We start from the raw sequence: 21,801 nt of genomic DNA, 5'->3' as shown, positions 1-21,801 counted from the left end.
ACCGTGTCATCGCTATGACAAAACGCGTTCGGTGTCGTCTCCTTTACCACTACGACCACCTGCAACTGCAGTATATACAACAACAACCCCAAACGCACAAATATACAATACAGTAGTTTTTGAGGGGGCAAAAACTACTGGGAGGCACCTGTTTGACCCGAACTTTGACGTCTATGCGCATACGATTACCGTAATTTGTATTTGTTCTTTCTATTTGTATTCATTTTTTCGTTCGGTTATCACTCTAGTTGTATTACATTAGCTTAACCCTTCGCTTTATTAAAACTGCTGCTTTGATTATCTCTAGTCTAGTAGCGTCAGCACGTATCACGATTCCAAACAACGGCCTACATTGTTATCTCATTTAATAATACTAACATTATTATCAAAAGCTAAACAATATAAGTAGAAAGTAGTATCAGATGATAGCATGAAACAGGTGATCATAATAATTCCGCATTCAATAATATTAAACATAATTCATTGATTTTTCTCTTCAAGCTCATTTCTTTGCTACTCTACCAATAAGTTTTATAGCGTGATAGTGTATAGTTATAAAACATATTTATGTTTATTTCAAAAATATATTATAGGATTTAAAATAAATTTCAATCTTTAATATATAAATTGAAAATAATTTAATATGTATTTTCTGAATGTAATGCTTTTTGTAAACACTTTTAAAATTTAAAACAATCGTTTTATGAACATATACATAATTATACGTATCCCCTAATTGTATAAAAGTGTCTTTACTACTGTTGAGGGATCTAAAAAAATTATTTCAATTATTACACCGTTAATTTTACTCGAGAATCTATGATCAGTAAATATCAGGAACTGCATTAATTGATTTTCGACATTAATTAAATAAATCTAATAAAGATATATTTTTGGCGTTTAAGGACAAAATCAATTTTATAAATTTGAGTTTGTTATATTAAAATGATATAATAACTTAAAAAGAAATTAACATAACCAAATTTATTTAAAAAAAAAAAAACAATGTTTTTATGTCTTGTCTGACATTACAATTTACTTGAAAATATTATCTGTACATGTGATAATAAATAGTAATAATATAATACATAATTAATAACATTTAAACGATAAAAAAAAACTCTTATATTTTTTGTTACTGATCGTCTAGGGACAACGAATTTGGATCATCCGTTATGTTGTTACAGAAGTATGATGCTTGCATTGAATATAGCCGATCAATTGGATTTGAACCACACCGAATAACTGTTTCTTGTGATACAAATCCGCCGTATATATGTTTTGGCGCGACTTCAGATGATACTATGTAATTAGGATCTCTTCGGTTATCTAAATCTGAAATTATGTAAACCAAATGTAATTAAAAACACAAAAATTATTTTATTATTTCTATAGGTATTACATATGTATACTATTGTTATCATTCGTCAGAGGTAAACTACCACAGGTTATTTTTTTTAAATTTCTATTGAAGTGAAACTGTTTTTTAAATAAAATGGACATTTAAAAAAATAATTATAATTATAAAATTTTAATATAATTCAAATTATTATGTTGTAAAAAGTAGACTTGTGATGGACTAACCTTTGGTGTACAAATTTATATTGATATTATTGCAATAAGCTTAAAATAAATGTCGGATTTTTATGATGTTAATAGGTATTTAGAATAGTTTTATATTATCTAAATCAAGAAATCAAATTAATATCCACCTAGTAAATGTTTAAACTATCCTAGTTATCCATGTGAATTTTATTTAGCTATCATGATTTGTCTCTTATATGACAGCAAGTTTTATTGAAAATAGGGGACGTGAAACTGTTAAGTGATAGACGATCAGTTTTTTACAAATATATTTTTTATTGTAGGCGAACACTGTATAAGTATGTGACGTGTAATAATGGGAAAACATATAACCGTATCATATATGTGCGATTTAGATGTGTTTCTATTTGTTTTCCTTAGATGCGGACATGATATACATATATACCAACTAGTTTAATACACCTACATATACATGTATATTATATTGCCATTTTGGGAGAAAAGTGTTGTACACAAAGGTCGCGCCACGGGAAGCCTTACGGCCGTTAATATAGGCGCGTTTATTATTTTCTTCCCGGCCGATAGACGCGTGTCACACACCGTCGTCTTTATATACAAATATATTGGCCCGGTACGATCACGGGCCTTAGGCGCATCCCTTATGTCTACCATTCTCTCGCGTGATCCCTGCGAGGGACAAATCCCTTTGACAGCTATAAAACCAGCGCGGGGGCGACATGGCGGCAGTAGTGGCGACAGCCCCGGGTATTATCCCTTCGGTGCACCCTTCGATCACAGCGGGCGCGCGCGCGGATTTAATATTAAATTCTCCGGTCGCGTCTCAAAACGGGCCGAGGGCTTCTTGTGTTTGTGTGCGTGTCTATAATATATATATATATATATATTTATATATATACAGAAGTGTGAGTGCGGGTACTATTACAAATAACGGTAGCAGTATGCGGATGCAAGAGAGGATCTTTGCAAGAAAATAAGAAAAACTCTTCCTTTTTCCCCAACTCCTCCCTTCGTTTTTATCTTCGACCATTTCATTTTATAATATACATTCAAATTGTTTGCAATAGTAAAAAACAAACACCGCGACGGGAGGTATATTGACCGTTTGCATCGAAGTAGCGGCATCCGATCTGAGGGATTGTTAATTTTTTTCCAAAGGTTTATCATAGCCCTTCGGCCACCAAAATTCTTAATAATTGTTTTTATTGATTTAGGCACAATGATAAATATGCTTTTGTTTGCCAATCACCATTGTAGCTCACTTTATTTCATTTCACAGCGTCCTTTATAAAATTGTATTTGCTAAGAAAATACTTAAAAATAAATTTATTTCTTGAAAATCGTAACTAATGTACTTTTTTTATCTTATCCTCTTATTTTTCAGTTGGTATCAGCTTTGTGAAAGATATAAATTTTAGTTTGAAATCAAGCTTATTTTTTGTTGGATCATTAATTGATCGCTTTAAAACTATAATTCTTTTTAATGTAATTTGCAGTTAATAATGAACGAATTATTACATAGACCTCATCAAATATTTAAAATCTTAAAAAAATATAACAATGAAATTTATTTTAACACTACTATCTTTTGTATAACACAAAAGATCTGTTTTCAAATATAACAAATTTAAATTTAGTTTTTCCACCATATAGTATTTAAATATACTATAAAGTGTATATAGTAATAATTTTCTATAGTAGTGTTTTGAGCAATACTCCTCTATAAAAAAAACTTCAGTCCGACCCTAACTACACTATGTAGTTCATAAGCTATCAATTTTATCTAAAATGCTTTATTTATGCTCTAAAATAAATTCTATCATTTAAAAATCTAATCAGGAGTCTTTCAGTGCGCAATTTTCTCTTCCTAACTGTTTAAAATATACTGCTTTAACATATACTGATGACCAGTCAATAATTGAAAACACACTCGTCACAAACTTTGAAGACGATAAAGTTCTTATATTTGTTTATAAGAATAATACGACAGCTGCAGATCACCTACAATCATATTTAACTGAAATGTTTAACTGGTACTAGAAGTGGAACTTAAAATTAAACAAAAATAAATTCTCTTAGAAACCCTCTTCAAGTTTTCATAAATAATGTGCCTATTACCACAATAACCAAAACCAAGAACCTTGATAGAGTGTCTGAAAAAAGACTTTCATGATCCTATTATATCCATGCTAAAATACTAGCTGTTAATAAATGTCTCGCATATTTACAACCCTTTAGTCACAAAAATTCAAAAAACAATCTGGACACTAAACTTACTACTTACAAAACTTTTATAAAACCAATGTGACCATACGATATAGATTTATGAGGTTCAGTAAAGAAAACTAAAATTTAAAGTCTCCAAATTAGAAATCCTACAACGGAATTCTTAAAATCTCCCTTTATATTAATAATGGAACAATGTATAATAATCTATGCATATCTACACTTAAACAAACTGTTATTATTAAATATAAACGTTAAATACAATCATTTTCTAAATCATGTAAATCCTCTAAAAATAATTTTTTTTTACTATTTAACTCTATCACATAATCTTTCTCAAATAATTTTGACATATTATAACATAAGTTCTTATTGCGTGTGTATATATACGAACAGATTATATATTTTTTTAAGCAATATAAAATAAATAATTTAAAAATCAATTCTGAGTTGAACAGTAACCTCACCATTATTAAAAATACTAAATGATGACTGTTGTTGAACGAATGGTGTTAGTGAATCGGTTTGAACCATAATTGGAGAACTTTGCCGAGTATCGTAGGAATCACTTACTTGCTGTTGCTGTCTATGATTATCCTGTTGCAGTGCTTCAAATCTATTAACTACTCCATCTTCACATCCATCCGAACCTGATGGAATTTTATATTGAAAATTATAATAATCCTTTTCATTTTTTTTTTTTTTTACTTAAAAAAAGGTCTATTAAAGGTATACTATTAATAGCATAAAAAGAAAAATTGTAAGTAGAATTTTTTGTATGAAAAAATATTTAAAAAAAATCTTTAAGTGTTCAAATTAATAATATTAACTTAAAAATGTACCACCTAATTTATACTAAATTTTGAATTAATTTATATTATAATACACGTACCAGACGTGTATTTAAGGAAGTTTTAATTTCTTTTTACAAAGAAGAATTCTAAAATATAAACCAGAATATGATATTTTTTATATGGTGAAAGACTTATCTAACACACTATAGCGTATTTGAAATTTTTTATGGGGAGTCTAGATAGCTATCAGAGTATAGAGTAATGGGAGATTTACCCCTCCACTATTCCCGTTACTATGATTTCATGTCCATGTAGGGGTATGGACCCCATGGACCCCTCTCCGTAATACGACACTGGTTACATATAGAAAGTACTATTATTATTTTATTCAATAAGTGAGCTTTTTTTTTAGCTTTCAAAATAAAACTTTTGGTGAGTTGTAAAAATGGCGATTGGTATTTATGGAAGGCGAGGTTAGGAAAGGTACAGTAGCAAGACATTATTTTATGTATAGGTGATCTATTGTGTGGTAGCAAAAGAAGGGGGAGAATCATTTGAAAAGCGTTATAAAGACGGTTGGGGAAGTGGTTTCATCCTACGAATCGACACAGGGAGGAGCGTCTTGGTCGCCTTGGAAACAGTGACCCTTTGAGACGCGACGGCGTGACCCCGAGAAAAAAATAAAACAGTAAAAGTCTTTTTGGTGTATAAAAGAGGCATAGTTTTGAACAGAAATTTCTCGAATATTATATATTTTTATTTTTTTTGTATTCCTTTACTCAAACACGGAATTTAATATTGAAACAAAGTATTCTTTAAATGACATTTTATACTAAACTGCATTGTTCGTCTTTGATAGTCGATTGTAGTAACCCACTTGAACTGCACGAGTTACCGCTGTCAGCACCACTACAGTTGTTTCCGTTTACACCGTTGTTAGAATTCAACACGTTGTTATTCAATTTCGCCTTTTTTTGAATTTTTTTCATTTTTGCTCTTTGATTTTGAAACCAAACCTAAAGTTAAACAGACATTTTATTTGTTTAAATAAAACAATTTTAGCTAGTCCAGTTTAAATTTTGTTGTATTATCGTATATATATATATATATATATATCTTAATGATATATCATTAAGTTACGATTTAAGTTACTTAAAACTGGATTTCTATGTTTTTTAATAAATTTTCAGCTATCAAGAAATAATTTTAGCTTCGATGTTTTACTAAAATTATTATTAACAAAATAAATACATATAATTTCAGGACCGACTTTTCAATTTCAGTTTCAATAGTTTTTTTATCAGTTTTGAAAAGTGTCTTTTAATTTAGACAGTTGTCATGTTAAGTACATATTTTTACACATTACGTTAGTTTTTCTCTGAAAATCATTTGCAATTTTACTGTTAAGAAGAATAAATCGACATTCCAACGTTTCATTATGCATACCATGCACGCTTGGGCTGACATATTTAACATGAATGATTGAGTAAGCTTAAATTAATAGTTTGATGAGCAGTTTTAAAATATCCAAAGACGATCCTTTATAAATGTTTAGCAGCACAGTCCAATAGTAATTATTGATGTAGTAATTTAATATATTTCATAGTTACCTCTTTAGACATTAATATAAAATTATCGTATAGATTAAGGCGAGACTTTAGAGTTTGTTTGCACCCATTTTGAAATAACGTGCTAATAGTTATAAATATTTATTACAGTTAGATGTGTTTATATATAGTATTGATGTGTTATATAGATAGGTATCTTATTTATAAGTTGATTTAAATATCGTTAATTGTGATACAAGCTAAAATATATAATAAAATTAGGTTTTTATAATTTTTAGAAAACAATGACATACTTTTTCCCCTTTAATTTGATAAACTTTAGTTTTTTAAGTAGAAACATAATAGTATATTTGACTAAACATATTTTAATTCTCGTACATATCATAAGTTACTGCATCACTTTAAAGGACTAATGAATGAACCCCGAATGATTGGAAAAGGCAATTGAAATAACATACGTTGCTTAAAAAATCCATTTATTAAGCTATGCTCTTCAAACATAGCTTTTTTTTTGGAAAATTTTGTGTTGGTTATTTGTGCGTTTGAATATGAAAAAGTACTTAATTAATGATAAATAGAGAAATATGAGGTCATTGTTTAATTATGACTCAAGATATGTCTTTAGTTATACAATCACTCTATATTTATTTTTCGAAATACAAATATTTTCCTTTGCTTTGACATTTTTAAATAATTTTACCTGTACTATACGGACACTTAAACCAGTGTCATGAGCTAGTCCTTCTCTGACTTTTCGGCATGGCTTAGGACTCATTTCAAACGACGCTTTAAATGCTCTACGTTGTTGGGTGGTTAATATTGTCCTAGGTCGCTTGGGTCCACGACGACCATCATGGCTATAGTTCCAGTCACCTAAAACAAGTCGCAAATAAAATAATAATAGTAAAAACTTTAGTTTTGTCATTTGCTAGTCTCGATTGTTTGAAGCCGCCACTTTGATGTTTGATATTATTGGTAGATATGAGCTTAACAGGTATGGTTGTGCAACGGTATTTACCTGTATTTCGGTTGATCTCGTCTCGCATCATGCTCACTTCTTTTTCGTAATCGGGCCGACAGAATAGTTGCGAGTGTTTGATAACGTACTGGTCTCCCGTGCAAAGTCGTATACCGCACACTACACATACGAAGCATTGCTCATGGAAAATACACTCGCCGGCTCGCATAACCAGTTCGCCTGTTGCAACCCGGTCGCCACAACTGCCACAGCTCCGGTATACACATCTAGATTTAGAAGGACTTTACTTACAAAATGTTAAGTAAATCTACGTTATATTTAAAATTTATCAAATATACTAAAAAGTAATTTTAAACATGTGGAACTATACTGTTTCATGTAGTAAGACTACTCTTATAATTATTTTTTAGATTTCTCGTATAGTTTCAAAGTAACAACACAATGGAATATGTAAAATAGAATTCACCTAATTAGCGAGTTGATTTTAAATGTTATAGATAACGCCTAACGATAAAAATAACCACGTTGTACTTTTAGGAGATAAGCATTTGAATCTGAATTGTGTAGTTAATTTGTCTGTTTTTTTTAGCATACTATATCAGTAGTGAACGTTCACTGTTGCAATATTTAAACGACTTTTGTCATTTATTTGTTATTTTATTTTGAATAATTATCTCGTACGTTATCTCTTTTAATGTTTACAAAATGTGTGTTATCACTCTTAAAAACAAATGTCTGGATCTGTGTACTAGAATTTTTAACACAAAATGTAAGGACATATTTTGATGAATAGTGATAAAAATGTTATATTTGTGTACGGATTTTTGATACTTTATGTCAACATTATACTACTCGTGTTTAAAATTAACGTGTAATCAATATTATCATACTGACGTATGGAAATTTTTAGATCATTTCTTACAGTAATGGTACACGCCTGATGATTTTCTTTTTTAAAATTAAAACTATGACAGTTAAGTTGTAATAAATTTTATTTTTAATAATATATATCTAAAAAATACATAAGTCGCTTAAGTGAAAAGTTTTTTTTTAAATAAAATAACATAATTTTTTTTATANAAATAAAATAGCATAATTTTTTTTGTATTTTAATTTGAAGCTGTTATCTTGGAAAATACTTTGAGTTTAAGATCTAAGTGTATCCCATTTTAAATCTCGACAACAGAGTACTTTAAGTAAAACATTTGAGTTATTCAGTTCTTAATTAAAATTTAAAAAACGTGAATGAGCATCGTTAAAATTACACACATTTATTGTTATTGAAAGTAAACACTACAGTGTATGATCAATTTTATAGCATTTTTTTTTTCAAAACAATATGTTTTACATGGAATCCAGAGGAGAAGTTTGGTCATGGATCTGCATTACTTCGCTTAGATAAACGTTGTATCATTACGGAAGACCTTTTCTAGGATTTCTCAATATTCCTAAAGTTCGTCACCCCCGCATCGGTTTTTGCTGCCCAAGATGCCTACGGTAATAATAACGATAATAATAACTATATTATACGTCGCATATAAAAACACGCCATATCGTTTTGCTTCGGCATGCCGCACCATCACTTACAATACATATACAGTACATATTACTGCTCTATAGGCCAGAGCTATAAAAACAAACCGCCTAATAGACGTTTATATATATACACTAGAGGTATACGAGGAAAAGGGATTCCAAAAAGCAGTCAAAAGTGTAGTCGGTGCAACATATTGTTTTTATATATTATACTATAGTTTCCTCTACTCCTCCCCTCACGATACGTTTATACGACGTGACGTTTTCACGGTTGTTACCAAGAGGAGGGATGACGAAAGGAAAAGACAATATGTTACAAACAAGCACTGTATACTGTCTCTCCCTTTTTTCACTCTTCGACTCCATACATAGGGTAGCACACAAATAGCCGTGACCGTCTAATATCTGTGCACCTGCTTTCTCGTTTTCCCTTACGGGTTTTCTTTTCTTTTTTTTTTGATGACGTAAGACGTTGCCACATTGCACGTGTTACCGCAAAATTCGGAAATAAAAATAAAAACGATTTATGTACACACGCGGTAAGACATAGCGCACGGTGTATTCCAGGACTGTAGGTATTTTCTTTTTTTTTCTTTGTGATTTTATAGCCGGAGATCCAGGCTTTTGATACAAACAAGGGGGGGTTGATATAGCCAAGTATGGGGAGGATAAAAGTTTTTTGCCACAAAACTGCGTCCGCCAATAAAATAAAAGAAAAGCGGTTGAGTATTTTTTTCTTACTGCTCCCTTCGAATTTTGATAGAGACAAAAAACATATATTTTTTGTAGCAGTTTTCCGTATTTGGAGATGACATTTACGGGGAATATATAAAGAAATAAAATTTGTGTTATAGATCTGATGCATTGATTTAGTGTATTTAGCCGATTCCTTTGGTAATTTTAATTAGTTCCTAATATTTATTGTTATATAATTGCTTATTAAATAACTAAAGCAAAAACCTAATTAAAAAAAATTAAATTTCTAGTAAAACATACGTTTAAGAACAATCCCGATCGAGTATATATGATTTAAATTTGCAAATAGAAGTAATAAAAATCCTAACAAGTATTAATACAAAATTTTCAATTGTTTTCAAGTTAAAGAAACATAGGAACCGGCGTTATACAAAAGGTCAAAATCCTTTCACCCTTATCAATGACAGTAACATATACTACATCTGTAAAAACCGTATTTGGTTATTTTACATACAAATAATTATTTAGAATAGGGGATTGTAAAACCATTGAAATAATGGACCCTATTTATTGAAAAATCTAAACAAAAGCATTTCGTCCTATAAAAACGTAAAAACAAGAAAAAATTGCAAAACAATAATTTTTTTAGCTAGTCGTACATATTAAAATCATGAGTTAACGTTCTTGATAAGTTTGAAATTAGTATGGTTTTATTTATGTAAACAAATATTTGGAATAATATTCGGAAATCTAGAATAAATCTGTGCAATTAATTCAAAGTTCAGTCCATTCTGGATTCATTTGTACTTTGAATTGGTCTTAGGTATACGTGTACAGTTACAAGTATCATTGTTTGNGAATTGGTCTTAGGTATACGTGTACAGTTACAAGTATCATTGTTAGGCAGACAAATCAATTATGCTCCGTCGAACACATGATATATCATCATTATGTAATTATGTGTAAAATTTCGTGAAAAAACAATACAAAAGAGTGGGCTGATGCGGCTTGAGTTGTGGGGATCTGGAACAATAAAATAGGAACCCTAGACGTCCAAAGATCGTATTTATTAATTCGTATTACGTCAAAAAAGGGGTGAAATCCATACGGTAGTATATTATAATATTTATACGCGTCCCCACCTTCTAGTATCCGTCTAGTCTATGCGTGCACACACACACACACATAATATAATGTATGTTTCTCTAATGGCTATTCGATGATTATAAATGCCTCGCGTTGGCAATCGTTTATTAGCATAAAATATAATATATCACTGTGAGCGCGTATAGTTCTTTTTTTTTTGTCTTTTTATTCCCCTCTGGTATTGCAGTGTGTAAAAAAAAACAATGACTTCTGCGGTATTGCTTCGCGAATACACCGTATAATTGTGACGTGACTCGGTCATCTCCCTCACACACCTACCCCCCTTTTTATCGTTGCAGGCCCTTCGTCGAAAGCCAAAAAAACACGTGTTCCACCTAGTCATCGGCTAGGGGATTGGAGTCCGAATACTGAGACTTGGAGCTGTAGCAGTTAGGCTGCGCTGTAGAGTGCTACGTCATCGAAATACAATTCATGGAATCGCACCGCTTATGTGTAATTGTGTAATTGATCGTTTTCGGATTGACGTTAACGAGACAAAATGATTCCTCCTCCTCTGCCCCTGAAAAATGTCTACCCTCCAAGTGGAATGGACTGTAGCCGTGCAAGGGTTACAGATCGTTGATCCGTATCTTTTAACGACCCAACTAAAACACGTGTAATAATCTTTCAATTATCTACTTAACACTCGCGTATTTAGCCGTTTACTGTTCATTCAATAAACTAACATGGAATACTATTGTTTTACAAACAATAGTTTGATAAAAAAAATTAATAGTTTTATTGTGTGTTAATAATAATAAATGCAGTAAAACCTGTTTATTAACGTGATAAAAAAGTACATTTTATGTTTTGTTCTTTCATTTACCTTGCCTAAAATTCTATTTTTTTAAATTTTTACATCTTCAGCTAAGAGAGATCTTTTAAAAATTTGTTTTGAAACTAATGCAATGTTTTGAATATCAGTTTCTTTAAATATCAATTGGATTTCACTTCAAAGAATGTAGTACCAAAGAAATTATGGTATGTTTACTTATGGTAAGGTAGATAAAAGTAATTTACAATCTACGTGTTTAATTACCTCAGAAATTATAAGAAGCAAGGCCCCTTTTTATTTGATTAATTATTACATTTTATTTTACCACTTATTTCAAATGTACATGTTTAAAAACAGTATTCATTTTTAATTAAAAATAAATTAAAATATTTGGGAAGCTAGGATCTTATTAGTTTCAATTGCTCAACTCTCTTTCTCTTTAAATATTTTTTTGACCCAAATTGATTCAGATCAAAACTTAAAAAGTGTTTGATAATTTAATTTTAGTCATACAAAATTACTACATACGTGTCAAATAGGCAAGCTTGGCGCAGTTAAATGTCTATTATCATTTAAGCCGTATCAATCTATAGTACTAATATTTATTAGTATTGTTAAGAAATACAAAATATTTATTGACAGAAATGAATAGATAAAATCTGTGAAATATTATAACTGTCCAAGTGTAATAATTGACTTGTTTTGGTACATTTGACGCCATTATTTATATAACGTTACAAAAAATAAAAACAATGAAAAAATAGTGGTAAAGGAACACGGTAAAACTGTACAAATAAATCGAATAGACATTTGTCATCAAAAGTTTTCTCACTCCCTTAGGCTCGTAGACGTTTATGAATGATGGTGTTGTTGACTGGCGTAATTCTATTTTTATAGCTCAACTTTTTCTAGTAGTTTGTGGATTTGTTCAACCACTCATAAAAACACCCTAAAAATCATGTGAATAGTTTTTCTGCTATAAATATTATAAATTTCGTATACTGCACGTTTTAACACTTTTACAAAAGACTATTATAGTAACATAAAAACGATTTTTATATGTAACTACGCTTTTAATTCCGAAATAAAGTTCCAAATTAAGCTTAGAATGAATGCATAGAACATTAATTACTAGGTATTAAACAAGAGCAAACTAAAATTATTTTTCTGTTCACGTTTAAAAAAATTTTTACAAAGAAAAACAGTATTTAGTATTAAGTTTTATCGTATACTCTGAGTTGTACTGCTCCTTTTATTCTTTGTAAAGTTTTAGAATTCAGAAATCACAACACAAATGCCTCAGTAAACTGTGCAATATTCGATTTCATGTAAACCAATTTTATAATAGTATGGCATTGTATTTATGTGATCCTTTAGTATTTATGCAAAGGCCTCTGGGGCCACCAGAGTAATGAAGTCACCATCGTTTATTTAATAAACGCCCGTTTTCAGGGTATTAAATGGCACAAGGCCCACCAGGATGGGACACGCGCACGCTATAAACGCCGAAGCGGTTCACAAATGCAGCAATGGACTGAGATTAGGTCGCGTGCACAAATCAATCCCAAAAACCACTGCATACGTTGAACTAGAATATCTAATAATTACTCAAAATAATGGCGGTGTCAATATGACAGCCACACATTTGGTTAGGAACTTAATCACCGTTTTAATGTTTTCTACAATAGGTCCGTTGTTGAATAAAATTAGTATAAATCATAAAAGAAAATGTGCATTCATATTTACATTTAAATATTTTTATGTAATACCAAGTTCAATTTTATATATTGTACAGATTAAAAGTGATTAAAATAAAATTTCTAATCAATATCGATGTGCAGATTAATGTAGTCAACTAAAAACTATGGTTGAATAGCCAGGGTTATGTTTGGTTATGTAGTGGCTTTAAGAAATTTATAATACCCAGCAAAATAATAACCCTAAATTTTTTTCAACATTTCTTACACACTTATAAACAAAAAAATTTTTTTGTTTATAAGTAGTGTCAGTGAATTTATGCATTTATAAAGCTTATTTTAATTATCCCGAGTACATCAGTAAAAAACAGATATTTGCTTCTGTTTTTATTATTCCTAAGGAATGTATATTAATTAGGATTATAATATTGGAAGGTATTGGGAGATCACTCCTCCTAGAATGAAAAAAATTCCTGTGGTGCTGTATACACCTATGATAAATTTTCAAAGAGTTAAGAGTCTCGGAAATTTTATAAATACATAATGTTACGGACTTTCTCTTTGCGACTAATAAAACTACTAATTTAGTTAACCAACATTTTTTAAATGAAATATTAAAATGATAATCGATAAAAAGACGTAAGAAAAAACACGGTAATATTCCAAAAAGTTAAATTTTATGAAATAGTTCTTTTAGCTTCTTAGTTACAGATTTACTCTCGCCTTTTTATATAATAATTTAAGTTATTATTGATAAATTTCCCTACGGACTTGATGTATAGGTTTGTCAATGACATGATATTTATGTATTTTCTTGATTCCGTTTTTTTATACATAAAGTATAAATAGTATAATTTAAAAAAAATCCTTACTTTTCATAATCTTGACGACAATAAAGTTTTGCGTTCCACACAAAGCATGTTCTATCTAATTTTAGAGAACAAGTAGCACATTTTAAACATTGTTCATGGTAAGATCTTCCAGATACTCGCATAATATATCTATCAGCAATCACACAGTCGCATTCTGCACACATCGTTGACGCCGAAGATGAAGATGTTTCTGAGATCATGTCATCTCCAAATACTGGCTCCATCTCCAACTTCACTACGCCTAATGCAGTTTTCATTTTTATGTCTAAAAAGATGATAATCTAATCTATAAACATGTCACTAATAAAGCTAACATTTTGTTATTGTATAAATGACAAAAATTATGATAGAAGACTTTGGAAATGACATTAAAATTAATGAGATAAGGTTATCAGATGTATTAGTAAGTATATGTGTTAAGCGTTTTTGTAATTTTTAATACCACAGACAGATATTTGGTAAAATGTTTAGGGAACTTAAATAAGGTAGAAAAGAGCTGTAAAACGTGTAATTCTACTGCATGTTAACGTTTGGAATAGTCAATAGCTATGATCAGAAAACAGATTCACCAAACCCAAATATTATAAAGATCAACAAAAAATAAATATTTTTTTGAGCTTATATTGTAATGAGAGTTTATTGTTTTCATAAGTTCATAAATGTTTAAAGCTTCCATTAACTTTGAAAACTATTTTTAAATGATTTAATAAATATATCGGTATAATAGGCAGATTAAAGCGATATAACGAACGCTCTAGGAACGACGATCTTAGGGGTCCCATCTTAAATTTTACTAGATTTGTTGACCATTTTTTTGTCTGATCACTTTTTTATGGTTGCAATATTTTCCATAGCGGGCCCATCTTAAGGTAGCATTCGAGGTTCTATATAGGTCTTAATCCAGCGATCTCGTCATAGGATGTCTGATTGTGTGTTACACAATCATTCAAACCCAATATATGATAATATATGGAATAATAAACGGTAATTTATGTTTTGGAGAGTTTTAAAATTTGTCTTCAGATTTTATATAATGAAAGAAATTTAGTATTTTTTCATTTGGGTACTAATGCAACGAATTTCAGTTATAATAGTTACTACATTACTTTGTCTTTAATAATGTATTCTTTTACATTTTTACAGAATATATTTATCTTGAAATAATTATATACCTAATTATTATTAAAACTATATAAAGTATTTTTCAATCAATAAACAGACAAAAAAAAAAATGAAATTTTGGAAAACCCGTTATTTTATTTGTATGGTTACAAAAACAAATGTTATTAAATAATTTTTTTTCTATCATTAGTGATGTACAAGTTATTAAAACCCAGACCTAAAACTTGTGTTAAGCAGTGGTATTAATGGTTTAATGATGACAGAATTTGCTATAGTTAGCTTAACTGAAATAAGGGATAATTGTTAGGTAATGAATAATTAAATAATGCACAGTTATTTTTGTTAATTGAAAAAAGGAACACGTATAGATGATATCTGTAATTGATTAACATAACTATCTTAAAAAACGCTTAAATGCGCTCAGTTAAATTTGTTATTGAAATAGTGCATTTTAAAGTCAAATAACTCAAAAAAAAAAATACCGTTGGTACGTTTTTGTTTTTTTTTATTATAAAGTACTCTTAAAAAGTTTTAATTTCGTAAAGATTGCGTGATGTCTGACATTTTAGAACATTTTCAAAAATTGAAAATGAAGTAAATTTTTACTTTGACGTCCGATTTTTCATAGTAAAACAATCGTTGGATATATTTTTTTTAATTGTTTGTGTAGTACGTATCAAGAGTTTTAATTTGATGTATGATACATTGACAAATATCCCGGTGCATTTAAAAAATATTGTACGTGCGTGTTTGGTCTCTTTTAAACCATTCCTGTACATAAGTTTTTATTGTCTCTATACAAGGGCGTCGGAACTATTTTTACATGGGGAGGCAAAAATTGAATGACTAAATCTCGATCCCCTTGGTTATTATTAAGCTAAAACGCGAGTTAAGCTATTTTTTGATGAATTTTAGTGATCATATAAAAAAAAATCCGTTAATTTATAAATTTTACTCTCAATAATAAATATTATTAGCTTCAATGCGGAACTGAGAAGGTAAAAATTTTACTGTGATGTATTTAATTATTTTTTTTTTTGTGTCTGTCACTATTTTTTCTCAGCTCTCACTGGACCGATTTTTTTCAACGATACATCAAAAGATCACAAATTGTATCTATTTGAAGACATTACCATCAAAAATTAAAACATTTTCTCTCGTTCTCCATAAATGGTGAAAATCCCCCAAAAAATTACGATTTTTACTTTTTTTTACTTTTTTTCTTTAAAAATGGCCATAACTTATTGAAAAGTAAACAAATCAAAATTATTTATTTATATTGTAAATATAAGTAATTTCCTTTTATTTGATATAATATTTTTGAAAATCTGACCCTTACTTGCTAAGGATTCAAAATAGCAACTTTTGAAAATGTTCCGGAAAATACTGCTTCTTTTAAACAAATGTTAAATTATAGCTTACATTATGTACTATTAGATAAAAACAAAATTTGTCCCAACGACCTATCTTCTATGTGCAAATGACTGTCAAAATTGTAAAAAAGTGTAATTTTCGTGTAAAAAATCAATGTTTCTTTGATACTTAGAAATTTTATAACTTATTGAATAATAAATGAACCAAAATTTATTTTTTATATTGAAACCTTATACATTTCCCTTTGATTTGATATAATTTTTTTGAAAATCTGACCCTTTATCTGCCTACAGAGGCAGATTCAAAATAACAAATTTTTCACAAAACTCAACTTTTTCAACTTAAGTTTTAAAAATGTTCCGGAAACATTATATTCTTGAAACATATATAAAATTAAAGCTTTCGACGAACTATCTTCTTTATGCAAATGGCTACCGTAGTTAAAAAACATGCTATTTTTGTGTTCAAATTTTATTTTAAAATGCCTTATAAGGGTTTGCCATAGTAATGAGTCCACCAATAAATATAAAATTTACATGAATTATAACGTACTAGAAGTTCAAAAAAAAAAAAAATTTGAACCGACGACCTATTTTCTATGTAAAAATGTTGGTCGAAGTAGAATAAAAATAGGAGTTAATTTTGCTTTTGGAATAATCCACTCTTTTTTTTTAATTAAACACTATCTACAGATTCGTATTGAAGCGTTTCTTACAATAATGATTTTAATCACTGTCAAATATCATCTGTACTTGTTCCTACTATGCCACGTCCATACTGTGCTACCGATTTTTTGTCAATTATAATTAAAATTACAAAATTAAGTCGAACCTGTTCAATATTATAGTAGTTTATTGAATAAAGATTGATAACTTAGTAAAAAGGAAATTCATTTTTAAGATAATAATTTAATTATATATTTATAAATCCAACGATTTATGTACACTATGTTTAAACAAAAAGTCTGTAATTTTTATATTTACCTAGGTAAAAAGCAAAAGTTAAATATTTATTTTCATTTAGATAAATTATTGTTCTATAAATAGATTTTTATTAGTATTGATGAGTAATTAATATTAAATGATGTTTTGGTTAAATTGATAGTGAATATTAAACGAAGTATAAATGACCATTGCTTGTTTAAGCTAATTTTATTATTTGATAAGTAAAATGATTATCTCTTTAATAATAAAACATTATTAAACATACTGTGCCACGACTCCACTGTGCTACCGTTTTTTAAAATTCAACTGGAGTTAGGTAAATTTATAAACACTTTTTAATCCTAAATTCTGAATAGCTAAATAATTAAGTATGGTAGTGCTATATTAATTTTCACATTTATTGAATTTTTTTTTTTTTGTCAGATTCTATTGGTGGATGCCCCAATGATACTTTTGCCCTCCTCGTATTTTGAACACGGGGGCAACTGCCCCCCTTCCAACCCTGACCACGATTCCGGCGTCACTGTCTCTATAATATATATATATATATTTTTGTTATCTTCTATTTATTAAAACAAAAAATTACATTCCTCTTTAATTCACCCATCTCCTCTTGAGGACTTAGCCTGTTATATATGTTCATGAGTTTGGCACTTTCTGTATTTTTTTGGAACTAACAATTTTTAATTTTTCGGTAGCACAATTATTAATGCCAAATATTCAATTATGCATTAATAGGATTTTAGGTCGATTATTTTCTAATAGTATGCAAAATTTATCCAATCCTACTCGGATTCATCTCTATCATTTACTTTTTTTTTATTACTGAAAAAATATAAATTTATGTTTATTTTATGTTATGTGACATTTGGTTTTAATGTGAAGATATTACAGTGAGTTTATTAAGTTACAAAACTTTTAAATAAATTAGTTTATAATATTTCATCATTTATCAGTTATCACTAAAACAATCTCGAGCATTTTCATCGTTTTTAATATTCTATTATTTACAATTTATTATTTTTTTATATTTTTTGATCAATCACTAAGAAATCATCATTTTAGTTGTCATTTACCTGAAAAATTTTAAACGGTTAAAAATGTTATAGTTGGGAAAACCATACTACAGCAAAACTAACCATCTTAGTTAGTTAATCTACCAAGTATATTTAGTTAGTATATACTGGTTTGTTCGGTTAAACCAATCTCACGTATAGTTCATATAGCCATTATACTTATATAGTGATTAATAATGAATCTATAATTCAGTTGTTAGACCAATAAAACCATTATAACGGCAAAATAGTTTTAAGCGATTATTATTATATTTAAATGGTATTATGATTTATTATATTTAAGCAGCTTTAAAATTGCGCTTTTTGGTTGTGGCGGAGAAATATGTTAAAAGGAGTTAAGTGACTGTGTCGCGCAAAAAAACTGTTCGATGTTGGGTTGGATGTCCCTTGCTTTTGTTGTCTGGACTGCTTAGAATTCATCGATGGTTATTTTCAGAGAAAGCTTACAGTCCATGACAAATCATAGGCCTACCAAATAATGATGATTTTATATTCATTGTGATAGAAGCGTTGAGAAAGGTTTTATTACTTCAATTTGAAATCATCAAATAATTATTCTTATTCGAGTTTTTAACTAAATATTAATTGCAATATTAAAATTATTAATATTATAACAGGTGAACAANTTCGAGTTTTTAACTAAATATTAATTGCAATATTAAAATTATTAATATTATAACAGGTGAACAAACAATAGTTTTTTGGTTTTCTTTTTAAATAATTTTTTATGATATTTATCTTTGTAATTAAGTATGTTTTTAAAATTATAGAAAATAAAATGTATCATTTTTTATATATACATTAACGTGATATTAGTAGTAATAATACGTATATATATTTGTCCCAACTGAATTAGACTAATATCAAACATATTTTTAATTAATATTTCTTAGAAAGATTTCAAAATGATTAAAGCTAGTTTTTCTTAATCAAGGTCCTATAATTACGAATAATTTTTTAAAATAAAATTGTATTAAATATTCAAATACACTAATAATTTAAAGTACATGATTGTAGATGGAATATTTTTTCTTATTATTTTCAAAATGAAATACATAAATAGAAATTTTAAATAATATTAATGATATAATCAATACAACATAAATATTAAAATATAATATTATTTTAAAATTGTATAAAACTCACATTTAAAAATCCATATTAAAGGTGAAACTTTACAGAATGTTTTCAACATTTTTAAAAATCATCATTGTGACACTAAAATCAGATACTTAAAAATTAAAATTATATTAAAAATAATAATTTAAAACTAAAAAATATTAAAAATATTTGATTGAAAAATTACTAAAAACTATATATTTTGAGAAAAATGTTACCATAATCAACGTAAAACACACAATGATTTACATGACCTAAATTTTGTCGAGCTGTGATATTAAGTCTATGAACAAAGGGTGTATTTTAATATTTTGTTAAATGTTTAGTTTCTGTGGCCCTTTGACTTAAGTATCATTAAATAAACATTCAGTATCAAAAATAAAAACGTATCCAGTTCCAAAGAAAGTTTCAGTTTATTTAGTTGACAGGAGTTCTTTAGTTTAATAAAAAGAATGATAATACAACATTTATGGTCTACCAAAAGCAAGAGCGACTTTTTGTTTCCATCATCAAAATTATTTTTTGTACATGATATCATTTTTTATTACAATGCGATATGGTAATTGAACTATCTAGGAGAGTGACGGCTAAATTATAAAACGGTTATTCTTACTATTTATAGATGGATAAGATAACTTTGTATAGTTATAGTAGTTATAATGTATCAACCGAACCAGTATAGTAGATTCCACTAAACTCACAGGTGCCACAATACTAACTCTAATTTTTGGGTTGAGATAACCGTGTAAACGGTTGAAGTTCATAGTGGTTCTTCCATTCTACATTTTTCAATACTACCTTAATTAATTTTTAATTATTCCAATTAAAACAATAATTTTTAGTCGCTGCTTGATGAATGATTTATCTTTAATTTGTTTGTTTTGTCAGTTATGTATATTTTGACTCTTTGATCTTCAAATGTTGACAAATGAAGATGACGATGTCTGCGAGTTGAACTATATTGTTTCACGCCTCCCTTGATATTTTAAAATAATCGCTGGCTCATTTATTTGAAAATATATTGAAAAATGCTTTGAACGCTGTACACTCTCAAACCGACCGGGCACGAGTCAGATGTGCACGTGTTGTAATCTCTGTTGCATATGTAATCCCTTAATACAGCCGTTTGCCCTTTGTACCCACATTATGTGACTTTATTAATTTCGTTCCCTCCCATGATGATTGACGTTTATTAAGTATCTTTATATGCGTTGAACAGTTCAAAATAGGTGTCTAGTTAACATTTTTCGGTCGAAAATAGTAATAAGTCACTTTTTTTTAACCTATATTTTTAGGCATTTATTACGTTATATGTGTAAAAAACTTAAGAGATTATTTCACACATAAATTACCTATAATTCAATTTGACAAGGATATTTTGATGAGAATATTTAATTATAACTTGATGATAAAATAATATTTTTTCCATAAAATGACGCTAATGAACCGAATGTTTTGCAAGAGATTTATTCACCTGACCTATCGTATATTATTTTGCAATTTTAGATGAAGGAATATTAACCTAATGCAAATTGAAAGCGTTTTAATTAAAAGTTGCTATTATTATAACTAATAATTATTATTATATTGCCTCGAATGGAATAGTACAATACTGATACACTAATATTGGACTTACCCGATTAGCTTCTATGATTGAACCATCATATGATTATCGTAGGCAATATTATTATCTACGAATGGTAAACCGCCGTACCTGATCGATATGTTTTAACATAAAATACCTACTAAAAAGCAATACGCGGATGTGCAGTGGTTGAATTAACATTAAAGCAACTATCGGTAAAGTTTTACGACGGAATGCGACTAAACCGGCAACGTCGGCGGTGCCTATTTGCACGCGGTCGGCACTTTAGGGATTTTGGCGCGCGCAGTCAACTTTTCTGGAAGTCGAAAGGGCGTGTCCGTCCTGGGAAACTAGGGAGGTGCTTACTGTTGCGCCGCCGTCGTCGTAGCTTTCATTTTTGATGGAACTCTGTACTTGGTGTACTAATGCCGGCGGTCGGAAAGAGATAGTGGTGAATTTTTATATTTTATAAAGGAAGAGTTATGAATGAGTAAGGCGTATGTATAGTAGTGCGCGACATCAAACGCTGTCGATATCAATACTCTTTAAAGCTAGAAAATGGTGTGTGAGGAATCTTAATGTGGAATACGATCGAGTAATATGTGTCGAGGTATTTCAACGCACACATAATATGTAATACATGAGAGTGCGTTGGTTTTCTTTAACGAAAAAGTAAGAACGAAAATATCAATCGATACTAAATTGTCCAAAGTATCTAAACAAATTGTT

At 29.0% G+C, this 21,801-nt stretch overlaps 1 protein-coding gene across 3 annotated transcripts; it reads right to left on the bottom strand.

Annotated features, from left to right (window-relative positions):
* Positions 1–996: 996 nt before the first annotated feature.
* On the bottom strand, positions 997–21,369 carry LOC126893887 (LIM homeobox transcription factor 1-beta). Of its 3 annotated transcripts, none has more exons than XM_050664425.1 (8): positions 21,124–21,369; positions 19,515–19,599; positions 13,853–14,117; positions 7,170–7,396; positions 6,852–7,024; positions 5,422–5,599; positions 4,257–4,439; positions 997–1,335 (listed from the first exon to the last, which is right to left on the bottom strand). In XM_050664425.1, the coding sequence occupies exons 2-8, from the start codon at positions 19,561–19,563 to the stop codon at positions 1,136–1,138; spliced, it is 1,275 nt and encodes a 424-aa protein (XP_050520382.1). In that variant the 5' UTR covers positions 19,564–19,599; positions 21,124–21,369; the 3' UTR covers positions 997–1,135. The 3 variants fall into 3 exon arrangements, with proteins under 3 accessions (XP_050520382.1, XP_050520381.1, XP_050520383.1); XM_050664424.1 differs by having other exon boundaries at positions 19,515–19,586; XM_050664426.1 differs by lacking the exon at positions 19,515–19,599 and having other exon boundaries at positions 998–1,335; positions 21,124–21,368.
* Positions 21,370–21,801: the final 432 nt, after the last annotated feature.

Source organism: Daktulosphaira vitifoliae, unplaced genomic scaffold, assembly GCF_025091365.1.
Source record: "Daktulosphaira vitifoliae isolate Bord-2020 unplaced genomic scaffold, ASM2509136v1 Scaffold_1, whole genome shotgun sequence".
Lineage (NCBI taxonomy): Eukaryota > Metazoa > Arthropoda > Insecta > Hemiptera > Phylloxeridae > Daktulosphaira > Daktulosphaira vitifoliae.
Note: the sequence above shows the minus strand (reverse complement) of the source record. Positions and strands in the feature narration are given on the sequence as shown.